The 20,097-nt window shown below is 45.0% G+C and overlaps 1 protein-coding gene across 1 annotated transcript; it reads right to left on the bottom strand.

The window, feature by feature from the left end:
- Positions 1 to 12,851: 12,851 nt before the first annotated feature.
- On the bottom strand, positions 12,852 to 15,060 carry LOC137432020 (THAP domain-containing protein 2-like). Its single transcript, XM_078782778.1, has 3 exons — positions 14,801 to 15,060; positions 14,029 to 14,224; positions 12,852 to 13,170 (listed from the first exon to the last, which is right to left on the bottom strand). The coding sequence occupies exons 1-3, from the start codon at positions 14,866 to 14,868 to the stop codon at positions 12,856 to 12,858; spliced, it is 579 nt and encodes a 192-aa protein (XP_078638904.1). The 5' UTR covers positions 14,869 to 15,060; the 3' UTR covers positions 12,852 to 12,855.
- Between the last annotated feature and the right edge of the window lie 5,037 nt (positions 15,061 to 20,097).

Raw genomic sequence — 20,097 nt, 5'->3', positions numbered from 1 at the left:
CCAGACAAACAAAATATATAAAAAGAGGGAGCGGAAGACAAGAGAAGGGGAAGCACACAAACACTTGAGGGCACACAACATTTAAGAGCAGGGAGATGTGTGGGAGGGAGAGGGCTTGGGGGGAGGGGGTGGCAGAAGTATCAAACACAAGGACACCAAGAACTTCCAGGACAGAAGTTGGTATTTCAAAAAAGTGGAATTGGGGTGAAATTAGCGGGGAAAGAAAAGATCAATGTTTTGGATGGGGGAAGATGAGAGATGGTGGTGAACAGCTGTTTTAAAGACCTGGAGGGTGGAGTGGGATTGAAGAGAGTAAGGGAGTTTGTTCCAGAGGTGGGAGAAAAGAGGAATGAAGGAGTGAAGGTGAGCAGAGAGTCTTGATTTTGGCAGTTTAACCATAAGAGGGTTGCAGGCAGATCTTGTGCGACCTGTAGGAATATTTGCTGGACAGAGCCCAGAGAGAGCTGAGGGGGGCAAGGCCAGAGAAGAGTCGGTAGAAGACGGAAAGACCACCAACCTGCCTGCGGTGAGTGAGTGAGAGGCCCTTGGAGTTAGCTTCATCGCGGGAGATTCCAATGATTCTGAATGCTTTGGTTTCAACAGCGTGAAGACGAGCTAGGTGTGCGGCAGGTGCACCAGCCCAGAGGGGAGAGCAGTATTCCATTGAGCTGCGGATGAAAGCCTTGTATGTGGTGAGGAGCTCAGGTGTGCCAAGGAAGGACTTCGCACGACGGAGGATGCCCAGTCGGCGACTGGCTTTGGAGGCCAGATTTGAAATGTGGTTTTCCCAGGAAAGATCATGGCAGATAGTGAGACCCAAAAGCTTGAGTGACAGAACTTCTTGGAGAGGATTATTCAGAAAGTGGATGGGAGGGTTGTCCAGTCGGTCTTTTCGGAGAGACATCGTAAGAGTGTGAGATTTGTCAGGATTGAAAGACATGTTCCACTTGTATGCCCAGTCTGTGATTTTGTCCAGGTCTGCAGAGAGTGAGGAGGCTGCAGACTGCCGACCTGAGGGATGAAGAATGGAGCGACAGAGAGTAGAGTCATCAGCAAAGAGATAGAGAGGATTTTCAAGAGAGTCAGAGAGATAATTGATGAAGACCAGAAAAAGCACAGGTCCCAGAACACTGCCTTGGGGAACTCCAGCCTGAACAGAAAGAGGAGAGGAGAGAAACCCATTCAGGGCCACACGTTGACCGACTAGAGAGGTAGTCCGCCAGCCATGCGTGGAGATTTCCATGGATACCAAAATAGGAGCGTTTGGTGAGCAGAGCGGGGTGCCAGACCGTATCGAAGGCACGTGATATGTCAAGGGAGACAGCTCTAATTTCCTGTTTGGCATTGAGGACCTCCATCCATTGTTGAGAAAGCAGAAGCAGCATGTCCAGAGTAGAGTGACCAGGTCTGAAACCAAATTGATGATCAGAGATCAAGCCATTGGAGAAGAGGAAAGATTTCATATCTGAAGCAATGATGGAATCCATGACTTTGCTGATAATTGGGAGAAGGCTGATTGGTCTGTTGTTGCTGGGATCTGTTTTTGCACCTTTTTTGTGCAAAGCGGTGATGTTGGCAGATTTCCAAGCAGATGGCAGATGACCTTGAGCAAAAGAGAGGGTGAAGAGAAGAGAGAGAGGGAGTGAAAGAGCGGAAGAACAGGATTTTAGGACCCGTGGGCTGATGCCGTCAGGTCCAGTTGCAGAATCAGAGTCGAGGGTTGACAGAAACTTTTCCACCTTGTCAGGAGGAAAGGACACAGAGTCCAGGAGCAGCTGGGTACGACTGGGTACGGTGGGTACAGAGTTGTTAGGTGTGGGTGTGGGTTGTGTGTGGTGTGGGTGTAGGTGTTAGGTGTGGGTGTGGGTGTGGGCTGGGTGTGGGTTCCTCTCTCACCAGTCATGGAAACTCATCAAAGGACTTCTGTGACTCACTGGGATTGACACAATCTGTCAATTTCCCGACCCGGATTTCAGTCAAGGGAGTATCTTCTCTTCTAGTCTTGGTTATGACAAACTTCCCTGCTAATGTCTGCTGCTCTTCTTCTGCTCCAATCGGTTCTTCTGATCATGTGCTTGTTAAAGTGGACATCTCTCTGGCCATTCTCAGAGAGCCCCCTCAGCGTCGACGAGTCTGGCATTTCACTCAGGCCGACTGGCACGGTCTTCAAGCAGCCATCAATCATCTGGACTGGTCTCCCATCTCTCCTGCCTCTGACATCAACTCTTCCTGGGAATTCTTCCAAAGCAAACTGCTCTCTCTCATGCACAGATTTATCCCATCTCGTCTTCAGTTGTCTTACCCTTCCTCCCGTCCATGGTACACTGAATCTTGTGGTGAGGCAGTTGCCCTGAAACAACTTGCCTTTGCCTCTTGGAAGGCTAATTCAACTGAAGGCAATCTCAGTTCCTTCCAACAAGCTCGGAGCAAGTGTGTGTCTACCATCAGGAGTGCCAGGAAGCACTATCTCTCCACACTCAAGAATGAACTCTCAAACCTGTCTACTTCCTCCAAATCCTGGTGACGTCTGGACAATTCCGTTTCTTTTGTTTGTTCCCCCTCCATCCTCTCCCTTACCTCAAAAGGCTACACAGTTGACAATGCACGTGACAAAGCCGAATGCCTCAACTCTGTGTTTGCCTCAAAACCTTGTGTCCCAAACCCATCTCTCTCTGTTACCACCTTACCCAATCGAACCCAACTGCTCCTGGACTCTGTGTCCTTCTCTCCTGACAAGGTGGAGAAGTTTTTGTCAAACCTCGACTCTGATTCTGCTCCTGGACCAGACAGCATCAGCCCACGGGTCCTAAAATCCTGCGCTACCGCTCTTTCTCACCCTCTGTCTGTTCTTTTCACCCTATTGCTCGAGGTCATCTGCCAGCATCTTGGAAATCAGCAAACATTACCGCTTTGCACAAAAAGGTGCAAAAACAGATCCTTGCAACTGCAGACCAATCAGCCTGCTCCCAATTATCAGCAAAGTCATGAAATCCATCATTGCTTCGGATATCAAATCGTTCCTCTTCTCCAATGGCTTGATCTCTGATCATCAATTTGGATTTAGACCAGGTCATTCTACACTGAACATGTTGCTTCGACTGTCTCAACAATGGATGGAGGTCCTCAATGCTAAACAGGAAATCAGAGCTATCTCCCTTGACATATCACGTGCCTTCGATACGGTCTGGCACCCAGCTCTGCTCACCAAACTCTCCTATTTTGGTATCCATGGAAATCTCCACGCATGGCTTGCAGACTTCCTCTCTGGTCGCAGTCAACATGTGGCCCTGAATGGATTTCTCTCATCTCCCCTCCCTGTTCTGGCTGGACTTCCCCAAGGTAGTGTTCTGGGCCATGTGCTATTTCTGATCTTCATCAATGATCTCTCCAACTCTCTGGAAAATCCTCTCTAGCTCTTTGCTGATGACTCCATTCTCTGCCGCTCCATTCCTAATCCCTCAGATCAGCAATCTGCAGCCTCCTCACTCTCTGCAGACCTGGACCATATAACAAACTGGTCAAACAAGTGGAACATGTCTTTCAATCCTGACAAATCTCACATTCTTACTATGTCTCTCCGAAAAGACCGACTGGAAAATCCTCCCATCTACTTTCTCAACAATCCTCTCCAAGAAGTTCTGTCGGTCAAGCTTTTGTGTCTCACTATCTGCCATGATCTTTCTTGGCAAAACCACATTTCCAAGCTGGCCTCCAAAGCCAGTCGCCGACTGGGCTTCCTCCGTCGTGCGAATTCCTTCCTTGGCACACCAGAGCTCCTCAGCATATACAAGGCTTTCTTCTGCAGCTCAATGGAATACTGTTCCCCCCTCTCGGCTGGTGCTCCTGCCTCACCCCTAGCTCGGCTTCACGCTGTTGAAACCAAAGTTTTGAGAATCATTGGAATCTCCTGCGATGAAGCTAACTCCGAGGGCCTTTCACTCACTCACCGCAGGCAGGTTGGTGGTCTTTCTTTCTTCTACCGACTCCTCTCCGGCCTTGCTCCCCCAGCTCTCTCTGTGCTCTGTCCCCCAAATATTCCTACAGGTTGCACAAGCTCTGCCAGCAACCCTCTTATGGTTAAACTGCCAAAATCTAGGCTCTCTGCTCACCTTCACTCTTTCATTCCCCTTTTCTCCCACCTCTGCAACAAACTCCCCCACTCCCTTCAATCCCAGTCCCTTCAATCCCACTCCTTCCTCCAGGTCTTTAAAACAGCTAATGACCATCATCTCTTATCTTCCCCTATCCAAAACCTTGATCTTTTCTGCCCCCGCTAATTCACCCCAGATACACTTTTTTGAAATTCCAACGTCTTTCCTGGAAGTCCTTGCAGTGTCCATATGTTTTATACCTCTGCCACCTCCCCCCAAGCCCTCTCCCTCGCACATTTCTCTCGACGTCCCTGCTCTCAAATGTTGTGTTTGTGTCCTTCCCCCTCTCTCCCCATCTTGTCTACCGCTCCCCTTTTTTTGTGTCTTATGTGTCGGTTTGACTTTTTTTTTTGATTAATGTAAGCTCTTTCACGAACCTCGATCTTGTATACAAAAAAAAAAGGAGAGAGATAGATAGAGAGAGAGAGACAGAGACAGAGACAGAGAGAGAAAGACTGACTGTTTCTTCCTTTTATTACAAAAGTGAAAAGGAGCAGTTATGTACAGTCACAGAGAAAAAACACAAAATCTGAAAACGGTCTCAAGGAGAAATTGTTCACAAATCATCATCAAGTTTACATATGACATCATGACAAACCCATTTTTCTTTGAACAATCTTAAATTGTTGTTCATTTAAAAAAATCGGTACTCTAGTTTTCACCTTGCACTTACAAGAGCTTGTCACATCCAGAAATCTTGTCGCATCTTGTCGCATCCTTGCACATGTCACATCCAGAAAAAAAACAATGCTCTTTTGGAGTGTGATAAGAAGGTTCCCAGGCGGTTGTAGGCATATCATTTGATGCCGTAGCATAGAGGCGACGAGATTGTTGATAACAAGAGTTCTTCCGCAGTAGGAAAGTTGAGAAAGAAGTCCTTTCCAACGGGGCAGTTTCGCCATTACCTTGTCCGGTAATCCGAACCAGTTCTGCTGCTCAAAGGTGTTGTCTCCTCAGAAAATACCGAGGTATTTGATGCCATTTTGCTGCCAGTTCACTCTTCCTGGCAGGACAATTGGCGGGCAAGCTCCAGGTCCTACCCAAAGGGCTTCACTCTTCTTCCAGTTCACCTGGCCTGAACAAGCCTGACAATATGTCTTTAATGCCTGAGCCACCGTAGTGACATCAGCATTATTTTTTTTACAAACATACAAACATCATACAAACAAACATCAAAAATACAAAAATTCAAGACTTTTTGCGGTGTGGTAAGAATTGATCCAGTGAAGCCAGAAATGTGCGTGCGTAAATGGAGCAGAAGAGGTTCGATGGCAAGAGAGTATAAAAGTCCAGATAGCGGGCAACCTTGCCGTACTCGCCGTTGCACAGCAATGGGGCTACACAGTACTTGATTAATTTTAAGAACACTGGATATATTACAATACAAAAGCTTAATATTTAAGATAAAAATAGGTCCAAAACCAAAATTCTCCAAAACTCTAAAAAGGTACATGCGGTCAATACAATCAAAGGCTTTTCCTTAGTCAATAAAAAACAGACCAACATTCTTGTTAAAATTGTTACAAAACCGAATGGTATCACGGATAAGAAAGACATTATTAAAAATAGTACGTCCAGGAATACAAAAGGATTGATGTTCTCCTAATAGTACATTCATAAAAGGTTTCATTCGATTAGACAATGCTTTGGCTAAAATTTTACAATCCATAATAACAGTTGAGTGTCTCCTTTCTTAGGAACTAAAGTGGTGACTGCTCTCCGGCAACTCCATGGCAGTTGTCCGTCCTCTAAACATTCATTTAAGACCTATAGTAGGTGAGGTCCAATGGCGTCCCAAAAATACTGGAAAAATTTGCTTGTCAGCCGATCAAGTCCAGGGGCTTTATCGGGTTCCAAGGCCTTCAAGGCAGCGGTGAGCTCGGGTAAATTAAGAGGAGCCTCCAACTGCTACTTCTGATCCTCCGCCAATGTTGGAAGGTTAGAAATAAGTTCAGATATTGCTTCTTGGTAATGTCATGTCGCAAAAACCATTGCTTAAAATGATTCCAGGCACATTCCCTGATTGTGCCAATGTGCCATCTTCATAAAGGGGTTCCCCATCATGCAGCAAGCGTTTAATCACTGAAGAAGAGGCCCCCCTTTTTATGCTGAATAAGAATTTGGTTGGGGCATCAAGGTCGTGCGTGTATACATCTCATCTTCAGGCATAAAAAAGCATTTTGTGCTCGCCTTTCAGATATGGAATTCAGCAAGGCCGTTTTTCCATGAATTTTCTGCCTCATTTCCTGGTAGATCACACTTGTGGTTCCATGGAGCTGTTCCTGTAATTGCAGGATTTTGTCTTCAAGTAAGGTTGGGGGTTTTTCTTTTTTGTCTTGAACACCATACGCATGATTACCTGACAGAAAAGTCTGAGTGCGTTTTGGCATTATCCCACCATTGTCTGAGGTTTGAGAAATTCCCTTGGGAGGCAACCAGAATATTCCAAATTTCCGGAAAATTGTCCTTAAAGGCACTATCATCAAGTAAGTTGTTATTAAATTTCCAAAAAGCACTCTTGTGTTTCGGGCAGGGGGCAGAAATTTTGAGAAATGTTGCGCTGTGGTCCGAGAATCCTGATGGGCACATTTGGGATGACAGAACGAGGCGTTCAAGTGGAGGATTAATATACAACTTGTCCAAGCGAGCAAGTACAATATTACCCTGAATGCATCGACACCATGTGTATTGCCTGATTGATGGGTGCTGTACCCGCCATATATCTGTCAAATTCATTTGTTTTTAAAATTTGGTGAGAGGGATTGTGGAGGCAGGATGGGGCTCTGCACTGTTCCTGTCTAGTTGGGGTTGGAGGGTGCAGTTAAAATCTCCACCAATACAAACATGATTGTCTTGGTCTTTTAGGGCGTTTTGGCTGTCGAGGGACGTTAGGTGTGTCCCAAGGTCATTAAAAAAATCTCGCCGAGCTACAGGTGTACTTGGGGCATAGATATTAAACTCCCCCACTCAAATCCCTCCTAAAGCATGACTCAAAGCCTTCAAAACCTAGCCTTATGAAGGGGGCAGACACACACACACACACACACACACATGGGGACACACACACACACACACACACACACACACACACACACACACACACACACACACACACACACACACACAGAGAGTTTTATATGGTAGATATATTTATGTGGCGGTTACCACACTTTATGGCTATAATCCTCAGAGGTCACGAGACTTGTCTTAGTTTCAAAAAGCGTGTCTTTAATTCACGTAAAAACTGAAAAGGAAAAATACAGCCATTCAGTACATGCCGTTAATTATGGCGGCACAGCGAACTTGCTTGTCAGCCGATCTTGTCAACCGATGTCAGCCGTTAATTATGGCCAGAGATCCTTATCCTCCCAAGCTTCTTTGGGTGATATACACCATGGTGTCGTATGTACCACACACATCCATTGTCGAGAGCAAGCTCACTCTCAGGGACCCTCTCAGCATAGCCCTTGTCAATCATGTCCTTCATGGCGACAGTGTAGTCATCCCGGTATCCAGGGCATCTGATCATTTTTGCCTTCAACTTGTTAAGTCGTCTCACTGCCATCAGTTTATTGTTTGGAAGTTGGATCTTATCTGATTGAGAGGTAGTGGCATTTAAAAATGGCCATCGTCCTTTGAGTGGATTCCTTCCTGCATTTTTTGGAGAAATCTTCTATCTTCGACAGACACATTCTCATCCGTGGCCCTTTCACTAAAGTCCAACTCAAACATCTTGCTGACCTGGATGGGAGTTAGCTCCTTCACTTGGGTATGAAAGGCAAAATGACAATGTCTCTCATGTGATAAGGTTGCAAATCCACTGGCATGGTTGTTGTCACTTGTATCTTCACGATGCATCATTCCAACGACACCCTATTCTAGTGCAGTGCTTACTGCATGGGGGTCTTCTTCATTACCGTGCACCACATCTCTGGGTCTGATAGCACGTGAACAGTTACAACCAATTCGAAGTCCAATTTCTGTGTCCTTTAGATAGGGAGGGAGCAAGTTTGCAACTTCTTTCAAGTGCGACCACTGTCTCACTGTACCTGACCTCGGAATCTGGCTATGATTTGCATTAATCGACTATCTCGAGTAGGTACCTGGCAATGGTATCTCTTTGTTCTCATTCAATCCCTTGACGACAAGACCATGTATTTTCTTGGATGACACTGTACCTTTGCCCAGTATTGCAGACAAATTTAGTTTAACTGCTTCTCCATCCACTTCGAGCTTGTCCAGAACAGAGTCTGAAACAAAGCAAGAATCAGCATGTTCGTTCAGTAGGGCATACACAATCACATTGTTCTACGGATTGTCTTGATGGTGAAGCAAAACAGGGACAATGAGAGGATGAAAACAGTTCTGAGCAACATCGCAAGTCTGGATACGATGTGCAGTGGTGATCTGGACTTTGGTCTACTTGTCATCACGGATGTCCTTTGTTTCTTTCTCGGGTGTTGACCGTGAATCGTCATGGAGCAGTGTCGGGTGAGAGCATCCACAGGTGGAGCACTGCTTCTTATGTTTGCATTCACATCGTCTGTGACCCCATCTCATACATCCAAAACACAGGCCTCTTTTCTTGAGATAGTTCAGTCTATTGCTGAGATTCATGGCCTTGAAACTGAGACATGATTCAAGGCTGTGGTGACTCTGGCACAGAACGCATTTCGGCACGGAATCTGTAAAGCTGGGCTTATCGCTGCCTTTGCGAGACATGGGTTTAATAAAACCTCATTTGTCTTTGAAGCGAAACTCCGAGCACGACCAAACTTGTGATGAATGGTGGGTTTAATGTTCTCCTTTTTGCTGTCATCATGATTTAGGTTGAAGGGGCTGCAGGCAATGCGTGCCTCTCAACCTATAAACTTGCACAGCTCGGAAAAGGGAGGGTAGTGAACATACTGAGTGTCAGTATTAAGCTCAGCATCAGTACTTTCGAGACCACGTGTCCATCGATCGATGGCACGAAGCCACTTTTCTTGGATGTGCTCTGGGAGTTTCACAAGAATCGTCTTGTGCTCAGCTGGGTCATCAAGTACATTTAACTGGCTGAGAGTGGCCATGGCTGTCTCACAATGGAAGAGGAAGTCAGACAAGTTGCAAAGTGCTTTGCCATCTCTTTGCTTGACTATCGGCCATTTATCTATCTTCTCACGATAGGTGTTGGCGACCATAAACTTGTTGCCATTTCGCTCAGCTAACAGTCTCTTTGCTTTGGTGTAGGCATCTGTAGTATTGAGAGCAAGTAGGCCTTTGATGCACTGATGAGCCTCACCAGTGGTATATCGGCCCAAGTAGTAGAATCTGTCAGAGGCTAAAGGATAGCGTTTTTCAACGAGCACGATGAAGGAATTTATCCACACTGGATAATCAAACACACTGTCCTTGAAAACTTCTGGTTCCTTCTTAGGTAGTTCCTCTTGTCTGTGTGCTAGTACATCAGCTAGAGAAGATATGGCACTGAACAAGTCATTTGGTCGAGCACTGGGATCAGCAGGTTGAGCCGTGTCACCGGGAACCGGTGAACTAGGCAAAGGTTGAGTGGGTACACCGAGTAAGGGGGCTGAACATGCAGCATTGGGCTGGTACCAAAATGAATTCGAGTTCTCACCAATTGGAGCACACAGAGTGGAGGTATTCAGTGCTTCACATTTATCAGCTGCCCTTTGGGAAGTCGCAATAGTTAACAGTGAGGCAGTCTTCATGGCAGGATTCGTCGAAGCGTCATTGTTCGACTCTAATAAAGACCCATCAGTGGCATGGGGTCGGTCAATAACAACATCAAATCCTGTCTGCTTCAGTTGAGTGCTGCTGTCGTAAAAAACTGATCCAACACATTGATCCTAGCTCTACTCACTTCCATCTCAGTTTGCAGATTAAGCAGTTCCGTCTGTGTTTTAAGCTCGAGACGTGACAGTTCCATCTGTTCAATCAGTCTTCTTTTGTCAAGTTCCAGTTCATGCATGCGGTTGACAGCAGCAGAGCGAGCACCGAGTTCAGCTCTTTTCTGTTCTTCTTCAAGGCGTAAAAGTTCAGCATTGGAGCGTAGAGAGCGTGAACTGGCTCTTGAAGCATTGGACTTATGAGATATCTTGCTTACTACTGAGGCAGTGTCACCAAGCTGAAGATCATCTGCGGCCTTGGGCTGCAACAGTTTAGTGAAGAATTATTCCACAGTGGCCTTGAAAGCTTTAAGATTCTTGGCTTTCTTGCTAAAGGTCTGGGTTTGCTGAGATTGCTCTTCTTCATCAAGGAGGCCAAAAAGTTCTTCTTCGGCGTTCCGAAACTCAGCATACTGCAAAACCCAGTCTCTATACTCTTCGTGTACCAGGTGGGCAGTTCCACCAGATTCTATCACACACACATGATCCGTGGCATCTTTTGACAAAGTTCTTTATGGAGTCGTTCATGGACACAATGCCTTTTTCTCATAGTAAATCCATACCTTTCTCTGTAAGCTTGAGTTCTCTTCAAGTTCGACTCTTCGATCCAAAGGTGCTCCTCTCAGTCATGGCAAATCCCAAGGAGAGTTTTTACTGTGGCGGTTATCACATTTTATGTCTATAATCCTCAGAGGTCATGAGACTTGTCTTGCCCTTGGTTTCAAAAAACGTGTCTTTAATTCACGCAAAAACTGAAAAGGAAAAATACAGCCATTCAATACATGCCGTTAATCATTGCGGCACAACGAACTTGCTATATGATTTACACAAAACCTACTATGATACATTTGCATCCACACAATACAATAATTTGCCTAAAGTTACTTCAAGAGGTTCAACAATAAATTGAGATTCAACTTACCTCTATCCAAGGGTCGGGTATTAAAGAGAAAACATCAAAAATGGAGCCGAACAATTCTTTCGTTCGTCGCGGACAAAACGGTATGGCGGGAAGAAGGCGGAAGTGCCAAAATGCTAATACAGCGCCCAGCCACCAAAGGAAGTCATAATAATAATATTTGCTTAAACAACAGTTACAATTTACATATTCCTGTGGTGTATATACCACGGAGGTATATAATAAACCTGGAGAGCCAATTGGCCACCTCGCAGCATTAGCCGCCGTGAAGCCACCGGAAATAGTCTGGCGGCCATATTGGGAAGCCGATCGTTTTGTAAACAAAGCCTGTCAAAGCAAAGGCGTGGCGCACTGATGATGCAGCTGGAGCGAATTTTAGGACCGCCGACTATTTAATTAATATAGAATACTGTAGCGGTTACCGCTGGATGCACACAATCGCCTTGCACCGGCCAGAACACGGCCAGACGCGCCTCTCCCGGGCATGCCCGGACTCACTGTTCCCGGGCACGCCCGAACCTCCCGGGCACGCCCGGTCTCGTCTTTCCCGGGCATGCCCGCTCTCGCCTTTCCAGGGCTCGCCCAGAGCGTCCGGGCATGCCCGCTATCGCCTTTCCAGGGCTCGCCCAGAGCGTCCGGGCATGCCCGCTATCGCCTTTCCAGGGCTCGTCCAGAGCGCCCGGGCACGCCCAGCCTCGACTTGCCAGGCCGCAGCCAAACACGCCCGGGCAGGTCCAGACTCGCCTTTCCAAGGCTCGCCCTTGACACCCGGGCATGCCCGGTATAGCTTTTGCCGGGCAAACTTCCCGACATAAATGTGTATATATATTGCTGCCCGATAAACGGGCTTTTCAGAATACCTGAGCTGTTTTGTTTCAATAAAGCAACTCGGACGAATTCCGTCTTTGGTCGCGTCAATTCTTTCGACTCGCGTTGGAGCGCAGTTCCTTCAATACTAATATTTGAACTGATATTCGGGCTCAGAATCCCGTTCTTTAAGGAAATGGTGTTCATTAAGTTTGAAGTTGATTCTAGACGCATTTTTCCTGGGGAATCCAATGGTTTAGAGCTTGTTTGAAAAAAAAGTGCCCAAAATTACCGCTCGGTGTTCTTTATCATTCTTCTCATGACCCAATCACCCACTAGTAGGAATAAGAATCCTGACATGTTACACCCCTGTTTAACTCCTGTCTTCACCTTGAACCATTCTGTTGTTTCACCTTGGTCGACGACCGCACATTGAAAGTCTTGGTAAAGGGCTTTTACAAGGTTCACTAATTTTCCAGGTATGCTGTATTTCTTCATTATGACCCAGACATTCTCTGGGCAAGGAGTCGAAAGCTTTCTAGAAATCTATAAAATTGAGGTACATCGTCGTTTGACATTCTTTGGCTTGTTCAATAATATTCCTCAATATAAAGATCTGATGTGTTGTCATGTTATATGATGTTACTTAATTCAGTCATTATATTGTAACTAAGATGTGTATGTTTCTATTACCGAGATGTTAGAAACCACGCAGATATAATGATAACCAGAGTTTATTCTACACTGACATGGGTCAGCAACACATCAACAGTGAGTCAGTCACATAAATGACATGAAACGCTGTCATGTAGTTAACCCACACAATTCTTGGGTTTCGGAAGTTTTTGCTATTCATAACATACAAGACTTACATGTTGCAATGGAACGTTCAGCAGGACATGGTAATTGTTACATGAATAATGGAGCGGAGATATAGACATCTCATGCAACACATCTTTTACAGTTTAAATATTTACATGAAGTGTTGGTGAACTCATGAAAGTGAATAAATGAAGTGCCGCTGCCTTTGTTCTTCAGCATTCTGATCACAATCACTTTTGACACACCAGAGAATGTTGTGCTGAGCATTTCAATACAATTGTCGATGACCATCCCATTCTCCCTCAGGTCTTCCACGATGGTATTCAGGGACTCCACTTTTCTGGCTAACCTTCTGTTGTGTTGCTGACTCACTTTTAATTTTTTTTCGAAAGTTGTCCAGCTTGTGGACTGCTTCATCGAGCTTGTGCTTCAATACCAGTGGACTTGTGACGGAGTAGGAGTGATCTGTGGTCTGAAATGAGGGTCCCGCCTCAGGTTCAGGATCTTGAGTAGTGGCTTGAGGTTCTGGTGTATCTTCTTGGATGACAGACCTGGCCACTGGCGCTTTCCTCAAAACTGTAACCTATTTGGAAAGAAAAGAAAAGGTGAACCATTAATACTCATTAAGTTGTTTTTAGGGCTGAGCCGAATGCTTAGAAGCTTCGTTCATTAGATTGGGGTTCTAATTAGAAATTGATGTGACTGCATTGGACGTATTGTAACATTGTTTCAAAGACTAAACATTTTGTTAAATATTATTACAACAAAGCTTCGGGGGGGAAATGCCAAGAAAGTGTACAAAATGGGATTCGGCTCAGCTCTAAATCTTTTAAAAAGCAACTGAGTTGTTCTCCATAAAACTATGTCTTAGGAGCTGCATATGAAGCAGCAGACATGGCATGTGATGGGTTACTATCATAACATAGGTGGAATACCAACATAATACAGTGGAGCCCGCTTATTATCATACCCCCTGTGCAGGATGAAATTATGGCAATATCCGGGATATTCCAATGGGCAGGATTCAAAATGGCGGCGGCCCTGAGAATGGAAACGATGTTTTCTGTGGGATCAATGTATGCAGAGAATGAATTCAGTGTCTTGTGACTTGTAGGTGTGATAATCAGCCATGCATGACTGCCGCCTAGCCAGATGGCAGAGTTAATGAGCGAGGCCACAGGAAGGTATGATAATAATTGGGAAATAACTATGCTTGGAATCAATTGTGAGCAATTTGACTATGAAATTAAGTGGGATATGACATTATTCTATGACATTACATGGGAAGATTCACTACAGTTTATATAGGAACTGGTTTTGGATTTCACTATTCTAGGACTATAGACGGGATATTCCAATAAGCGGTATGACTTTAAGTGGGCACCACTGTATGGGGAATACCAACCTAACATAGGTGGAATACCAACATAGCATAGTTTACCTTCTTTAAATGTGCTGGGAAGTTGAAACAGCTGGGGACGGACTTCGGCTTCAGTCGGACGGTTTGACCAGTCCTGTCGAAGTCACTCTCATTGAAGTGATCACTGCACAGAACTGTGGTGCCTGGGGTGGGGTAGAAGGACTCCCTTCTCAGGGCAGATGTCCATCGAGAGCACAAGTCCTTATCCTTTGGAAACCTTGAAACAAAATACATTGTGCTCACAAAATGTGGTTGTCAAAACCTCAGAGGGCAGTCAAAACATCCGAGTCAAAACGACTCCATATCAAAATAATATTTTGAGTTTCATATGTATAGTTAAATACAACTTCATCTGCTAATGTTTGCCATGTGTCGGACTTTCGTACCTTCCACAAGTAACCCCCATTTGCTCTTTCTGCTCACGAGTGACACAGGAGGGCATGGAAACCCTGACAGTAGTAGACTGGACAATTAAGTTAAGCTCATCACAAATTAAATCACTTGACAATGATCACGAGCTGACGAGTCAATCTCGATACTTCAATCTGAATCAATGAATGAGTCAATCAGACATCAGTCTGACATACTCACATAGCCCTAGTGAATACACAATACAGTTATATTTGAGATCTGTGTCGTATTGCACACCCTGCGCATGGTCTAACATCATCAAATTCAAACAGTGTTCAAACTTCATTGAAACTTCATTGAAACTTAATTACCTAGCCCCACCACCGTGACCACGCCAAAAACTGAAAAAGCAGAACACCCGCGATCGTGGTTTGTCACTTACTTGTGAAATGTGCATGTGGAGGCCTTCCCTGAGGTATTTGTGCAGTCAAATGCAACACACTGTGGCATTTTGAAACAGCGCGTTCACAAATAAGACTCCTTACAGTCGGTAAGCATCCAAAATGAATCAGAAATTGTGAGATCAGCTGATTGTGAGATCAAACACGGACGCAGACACAATCGGCTTCCCAATATGGCCGCCAAGCAACTTCCGCTAGCTTCAGCCGACAGCCGTCATTGGCTCTCCAGGTTTATTATATACCTCCGTGGTATATACAGAGTTTGTTTAAAGCGAGTCAACTCTTTTCCAACCATGGAATTAAACAATATAGTACTTCAAAAATGTATATAAACTAACTATGGAATACAATATTTATTAATAACGTTTGGTTTTATTCTATTTTTACTTTGTAAAGTGAAAAGTTTTCGATACAATCAAGTTTAAAAATGAGGAAGAGTCCTGGGTTCCATAGGCCTCTGATGTGCATTTTAAGACTGAAGCAACACGTCTTTTATCATAAATTACTGTTTGAAGAAACACAGGTGCATTTTGATTACAACTCAAGCAAAATAAACCAGGTAATGCCTGTTTCGTTTGGAGCGTTTATACACCGTCCAAAGAAGATGCGTTTTCATAGCCGGCGAAGCCGGTGTTGTCAATAAACGCGTACGTATTATGTCGAAAACCAGATTATGCTGTATCCCTTGGCTTGAGAATTCCGAAGCGCAATGGAGGCCGCCATCTTGCGGATGCCATCTTGCGCCGCCAGCTTGCGCCATCTTGCCATCTAGCGGATGCGGAAGTATGCATAACAAATTGAAAAACGTTCAATAGGAGTTTCTTTCACCCATCGTTGTTTGATTCACAATCTTATGCACCTCTAATTTATAATTAAAATACTTTAAGACCAACCTCGGCCCGCACGGGCCTGGTTATCTTCAACGAAAAGCGTCACCAAACACCGGAACCAATGAGATTCGAGCATTTGAAAAAATATTTCTAAAACCAAATCACGCAATGGAGGCCGCCATCAACCGGATGCGGAAGTTTGCATAAAACAATTGCGAAAAAGTTCAATAGGAGTTTGTTTCACCCATCGTTGTTTGATTCACAATCGAATGCACCTCTAATTTGTAATTAAAATACGTTAAGACCAACCTCGTTATCTTCAACGAAAATCGTCACCAAACACCGGAACCAATGAGATTCGAGCATTTGAAAAGTATTTTTAAAAAGCTTATTACGCGTTTCGGAGGGTGAAAATATTCTAAAATTGACGAAGAATTATTTTTTAGAAATCTCGCGGCCGTAGGGGATAGTTTTTCACGGCCGGAAATATCCGAAGTTGAGACGGAATTCACCGAATTAATCAAGAAGTAAATTTTATCAATTTTAATCTCATCCAGAATGCAAATGGTACCGACTACACCTACTACACCGACGGTACCTACTACACCTACCTACTACCAAGTACCTAACCTACTGATGCCATAGTGATGGGTAAAATAGTGGCAAGAGGCTTTGGCTTCGCCGGCTCATTGCGGCTTTGCAGTCGGGTACTAGTAGCCGGCGAAGCCGGTGTTGTGAATGAACACGTACGTATTATGTTGAAAAGCCCGATTTTGCTGGATCCCTTGAGAATTTCGAAGCTTTGACGCACCAAATCGCTCAATGGAGGCCGCCATCTTGCAGATGCAGAAGTATGCATAACAAATTGAAAAACGTTCAATAGGAGTTTGTTTCACCCGTCTGTTTTTGATTCACAATCTTATGCACCTCTAATTTGTAATTAAAATACTTTAAGACCAACCTCGTTCCCGGGCCCACACGGGCCCTGGTTATCTTCAACGAAAATCGTCACCAATTACCGGAACCAATGAGATTCGAGTATTTGAAAAAATATTTCAAAAAAGCTTATTACCGCGTTTCGGACGCTGAAAACGGCGTCAAATATTCTAAAATTGACGAAGAATTATTTTTTAGAAATCTCGCGGCCGTAGGGGATAGTTTTTCACGGCCGGAAATATCCGAAGTTGAGACGGAATTCACCGAATTAATCAAGAAGGAAATTTTATAAATTTTAATCTCATCCATAATGCAAATGGTGTGATTTTGAACTAGGTACGGTACCTACTACACCTACCTACTACCTAACCTACTGATGCCATAGTGATGGGTAAAATCGTGGCAAGGGGCTTTGGCTTCGCCGGCTCATTGCGGCTTTGCAGTCGGGTACTAGTAGTGTATAAGCGAGAGGAAATAAAATCGTGAAATCTTTAATAGCCGGCGAAGCCGGTGTTCTCAATGAACGCGTACGTACAGTATTATGTTGAAAAACCAGATTATGCTGCGTCCTTTGGCTTGAGAATTTCGAAGCTTTGACGCACTAAATCGCTTAATGGAGGCCGCCATCTTGCGGATGCGGAAGTATGCATAACAAATTGAAAAAAGTTCAATAGGAGGTTGTTTCACCCGTCTTTGTTTGATTCACAATATTATGCACCTCTCATTTGTAATTAAAATACTTTAAGACCAACCTCGGCCCGCACGGGCCTGGTTATCTTCAACGAAAATCGTCACCAAACACCGGAACCAATGAGGTTCGAGCATTTGAAAAAATATTTCAAAAACCAAATCACTCAATGGAGGCCGCCATCTTCCGGATGCAGAAGTTTGCATAAATAAATTGCGAAAAAGTTCAATAGGTGTTTGTTTCACCCGTCTTTTTTTGATTCACAATCTTATGCACCTCTAATTTGTAATTAAAATACTTTAAGACCAACCTCGTTATCTTCAACGAAAATCGTCACCAAACACCGGAACCAATGAGATTCGAGCATTTGAAAAAGTATTTCAAAAAAGCTTATTACGCGTTTCGGAGGGTGAAAACGGCATCAAATATTCTAAAATTGACGAAGAATTAATTTTTTTAAATCTCGCGGCCGTAGGGTATAGTTTTTCACGGCCGGAAATATCCGAAGTTGAGACGGAATTCACCGAATTAATCAAGAAGTAAATTTTATCAATTTTAATCTCATCCAGAATGCAAATGGTGTCATTTTAGGTCTGAATTTGCGAAATTTTGTGAGCTGACCAATCAGCGATCAGCTTAGGTCAGCCAATCAGCGCCATCGACACGGCTTGATTAACGACAGTCACACATTGCCGTTGAAACGGCGCTATCGTCTGATCTGTCGGCACTGATCTTACTGCAAGCTAACTTATTCTGGTGGGGGAAGCCGCAGTGCCCGGAGAGAACCAGCCCTGACAGCGACTGAAGTTAGAAGACTACACACATACTGTGAAATCGTATATTAAGCCCAGTTAAAATTTCTTAAAATAGGCCCTAAGCTAGCACATCGTATAGTTACTTCCTTAAGCTTCTTGTGACATTTATTGTATGTAGGTATTGGGGAGGACTGTCTGCTCTTCTCTTTTACCAAGTCTTACCAGGTAGGTACCTACTACAGTACTACACCTACCTACTACCAACTACCTAACCTACTGATGCCATAGTGATAGTGATGGGTAAAATAGTGGCAAGAGGCTTTGGCTTCGCCGGCTCATTGCGGCTTTGCAGTCGGGTACTAGTAGCCGGCGAAGCCGGTGTTGTGAATGAACGCGTACGTATTATGTTGAACAGCCAGATTTTGCTGGATCCCTTGAGAATTCCAAGCTATGACGCACCAAATCGCTCCATGGAGGCCGCCATCTTGCGGATGTGGAAGTATGCATAAACAATTGCCAAAAAGTTCAATAGGAGTTTGTTTCACCCGTCTTTTTTTGATTCACAATCTTATGCACCTCTAATTTGTAATTAAAATACTGTTATGAAATTGGTAGAGCAACATCTAGAGCTAGGTAGATCTGAATAGGTAGGTATTCGGCTGTCGTGACAGGGACTCTACATGTAATAAGTTCTTGATGTTTAGGCGTTTGTCGGGGGAAGATGTATGATTGTGGATCTACCTGGAGGTTCGAGTGTTAAATAGTGAGGGATTAAAGGTAACGCCCCTGTGAGTTTTACCTCGTAGTCAAACCTTTGTCCATTATGGCACTGCAAACCACATAAACATTAGTTAGGTCCTTAGCGCAACATTAAATAATTCCTTTCCCTGACAATGACTTCGGAACAAATGGACAGGAAACCAGGCCAAAAACACCGCCACAATTGGCCGCCACCGTTTACACCTCCAAGGCCTACAAACCTCGCCTGGCACGTGTTATAACACAAGGACCGCGGGGTCGGGGACGGGAGATGTCAGGAGTGGGATGCCGCAGAGGGCGTGACCTGGGCGAGCCGGCGAGTTGGGAGGCTATTATTGGCTGAGGAGTGCGCCAATGTGACGTCATCGGCCAGAGATATTAGCGACGGTCGGACGCCATTAAGAGGCAGTTCGTTGAACAGTTGGAGTTGGCAGTTGGCACTCGGCAGTTCGTTGGCAGTTGGCACTCAGCGGCAGTTCATTGGCAGTTGGCACTCAAGGGCAGTTCGTTGGCAGTTGGCACTCAGCGGCAGTTCGTTGGCAGTTGGCACTCAAGGGCAGTTCGTTGGCAGTTGGCACAGAGCAGTGAACAGTTGGCACTTGGCTGCCAGCACTCCCGCAGAGAGTCGAGTCGAGTGGAGTTCAAAGGAGTCCTTCCTGGCCCTGGTCGAGTGGAGTTCGTTTGCTTTGTGCAGCCCTGCGTTGGACCGTTGGAGCAAGGGAGCTCGTGGTGTGGGTGTGCCGTTGAACCGACGAGGCCTGGTGGCGGTTGAGCGCGGCCGTGTTACAAGAAGACGAAAGGAGCCAGATAAGCCCGAGCTCCGCGTTACACTTTACCTGACGAGACGTGTTATTTTCGTATTCATAATCTCCCTCATATCGTGTTTGGTATCTGTTGTGTGTGGGATCCCAATTTAGGCTTATTAGAGTTATTAGTATTACCGGCGCGGGCTTTTTCACTGTCTTTACTTTTCATTAATAAATCCTTGTATTATTTTCTGTATATATCTGAACGCAGTTTCCTGGGTGTTTCATTTTAATAGATAGGGCTGCGGAGCTTCGCTGTGTCCGCCATTCTGCGCGTTTAACTTTAAGTGTTTGATTTGGAATCCGCTATTGAGTTCTCGCCTCGGGAGTTAAAGTCTCGCAATCGGCCATCCGTAACTGTGGTGTTAATCACGGTTGCGTACCAAGTGGTGTCAGGAGTGGGATTCGAACCTGTCGGACAATTTTTTTTTGTCCGCGGCGAGACATCGACACAGTCGGGCGTGCATCGCGCCCGACGTTCGAACGCAAATTTTTTATAGGCGA

The sequence above is a fragment of the Myxine glutinosa genome, chromosome 8 (assembly GCF_964187855.1).
Source record: "Myxine glutinosa chromosome 8, kmMyxGlut1.1, whole genome shotgun sequence".
NCBI lineage: Eukaryota > Metazoa > Chordata > Myxini > Myxiniformes > Myxinidae > Myxine > Myxine glutinosa.
Note: the sequence above shows the minus strand (reverse complement) of the source record. Positions and strands in the feature narration are given on the sequence as shown.

Coding starts and splice junctions, on each gene's coding strand:
- LOC137432020 (XM_078782778.1), bottom strand. CDS start 14,868: ATGCCACAGTGTGTTGCATTTGACTGCACAAATACCTCAGGGAAGGCC. Junction 14,225..14,800: donor TCCACATGCACATTTCACAA/GTAAGTGACAAA, acceptor TTTTGTTTCAAG/GTTTCCAAAGGATAAGGACT. Junction 13,171..14,028: donor TCCCAGCACATTTAAAGAAG/GTAAACTATGCT, acceptor CTTTCCAAATAG/GTTACAGTTTTGAGGAAAGC.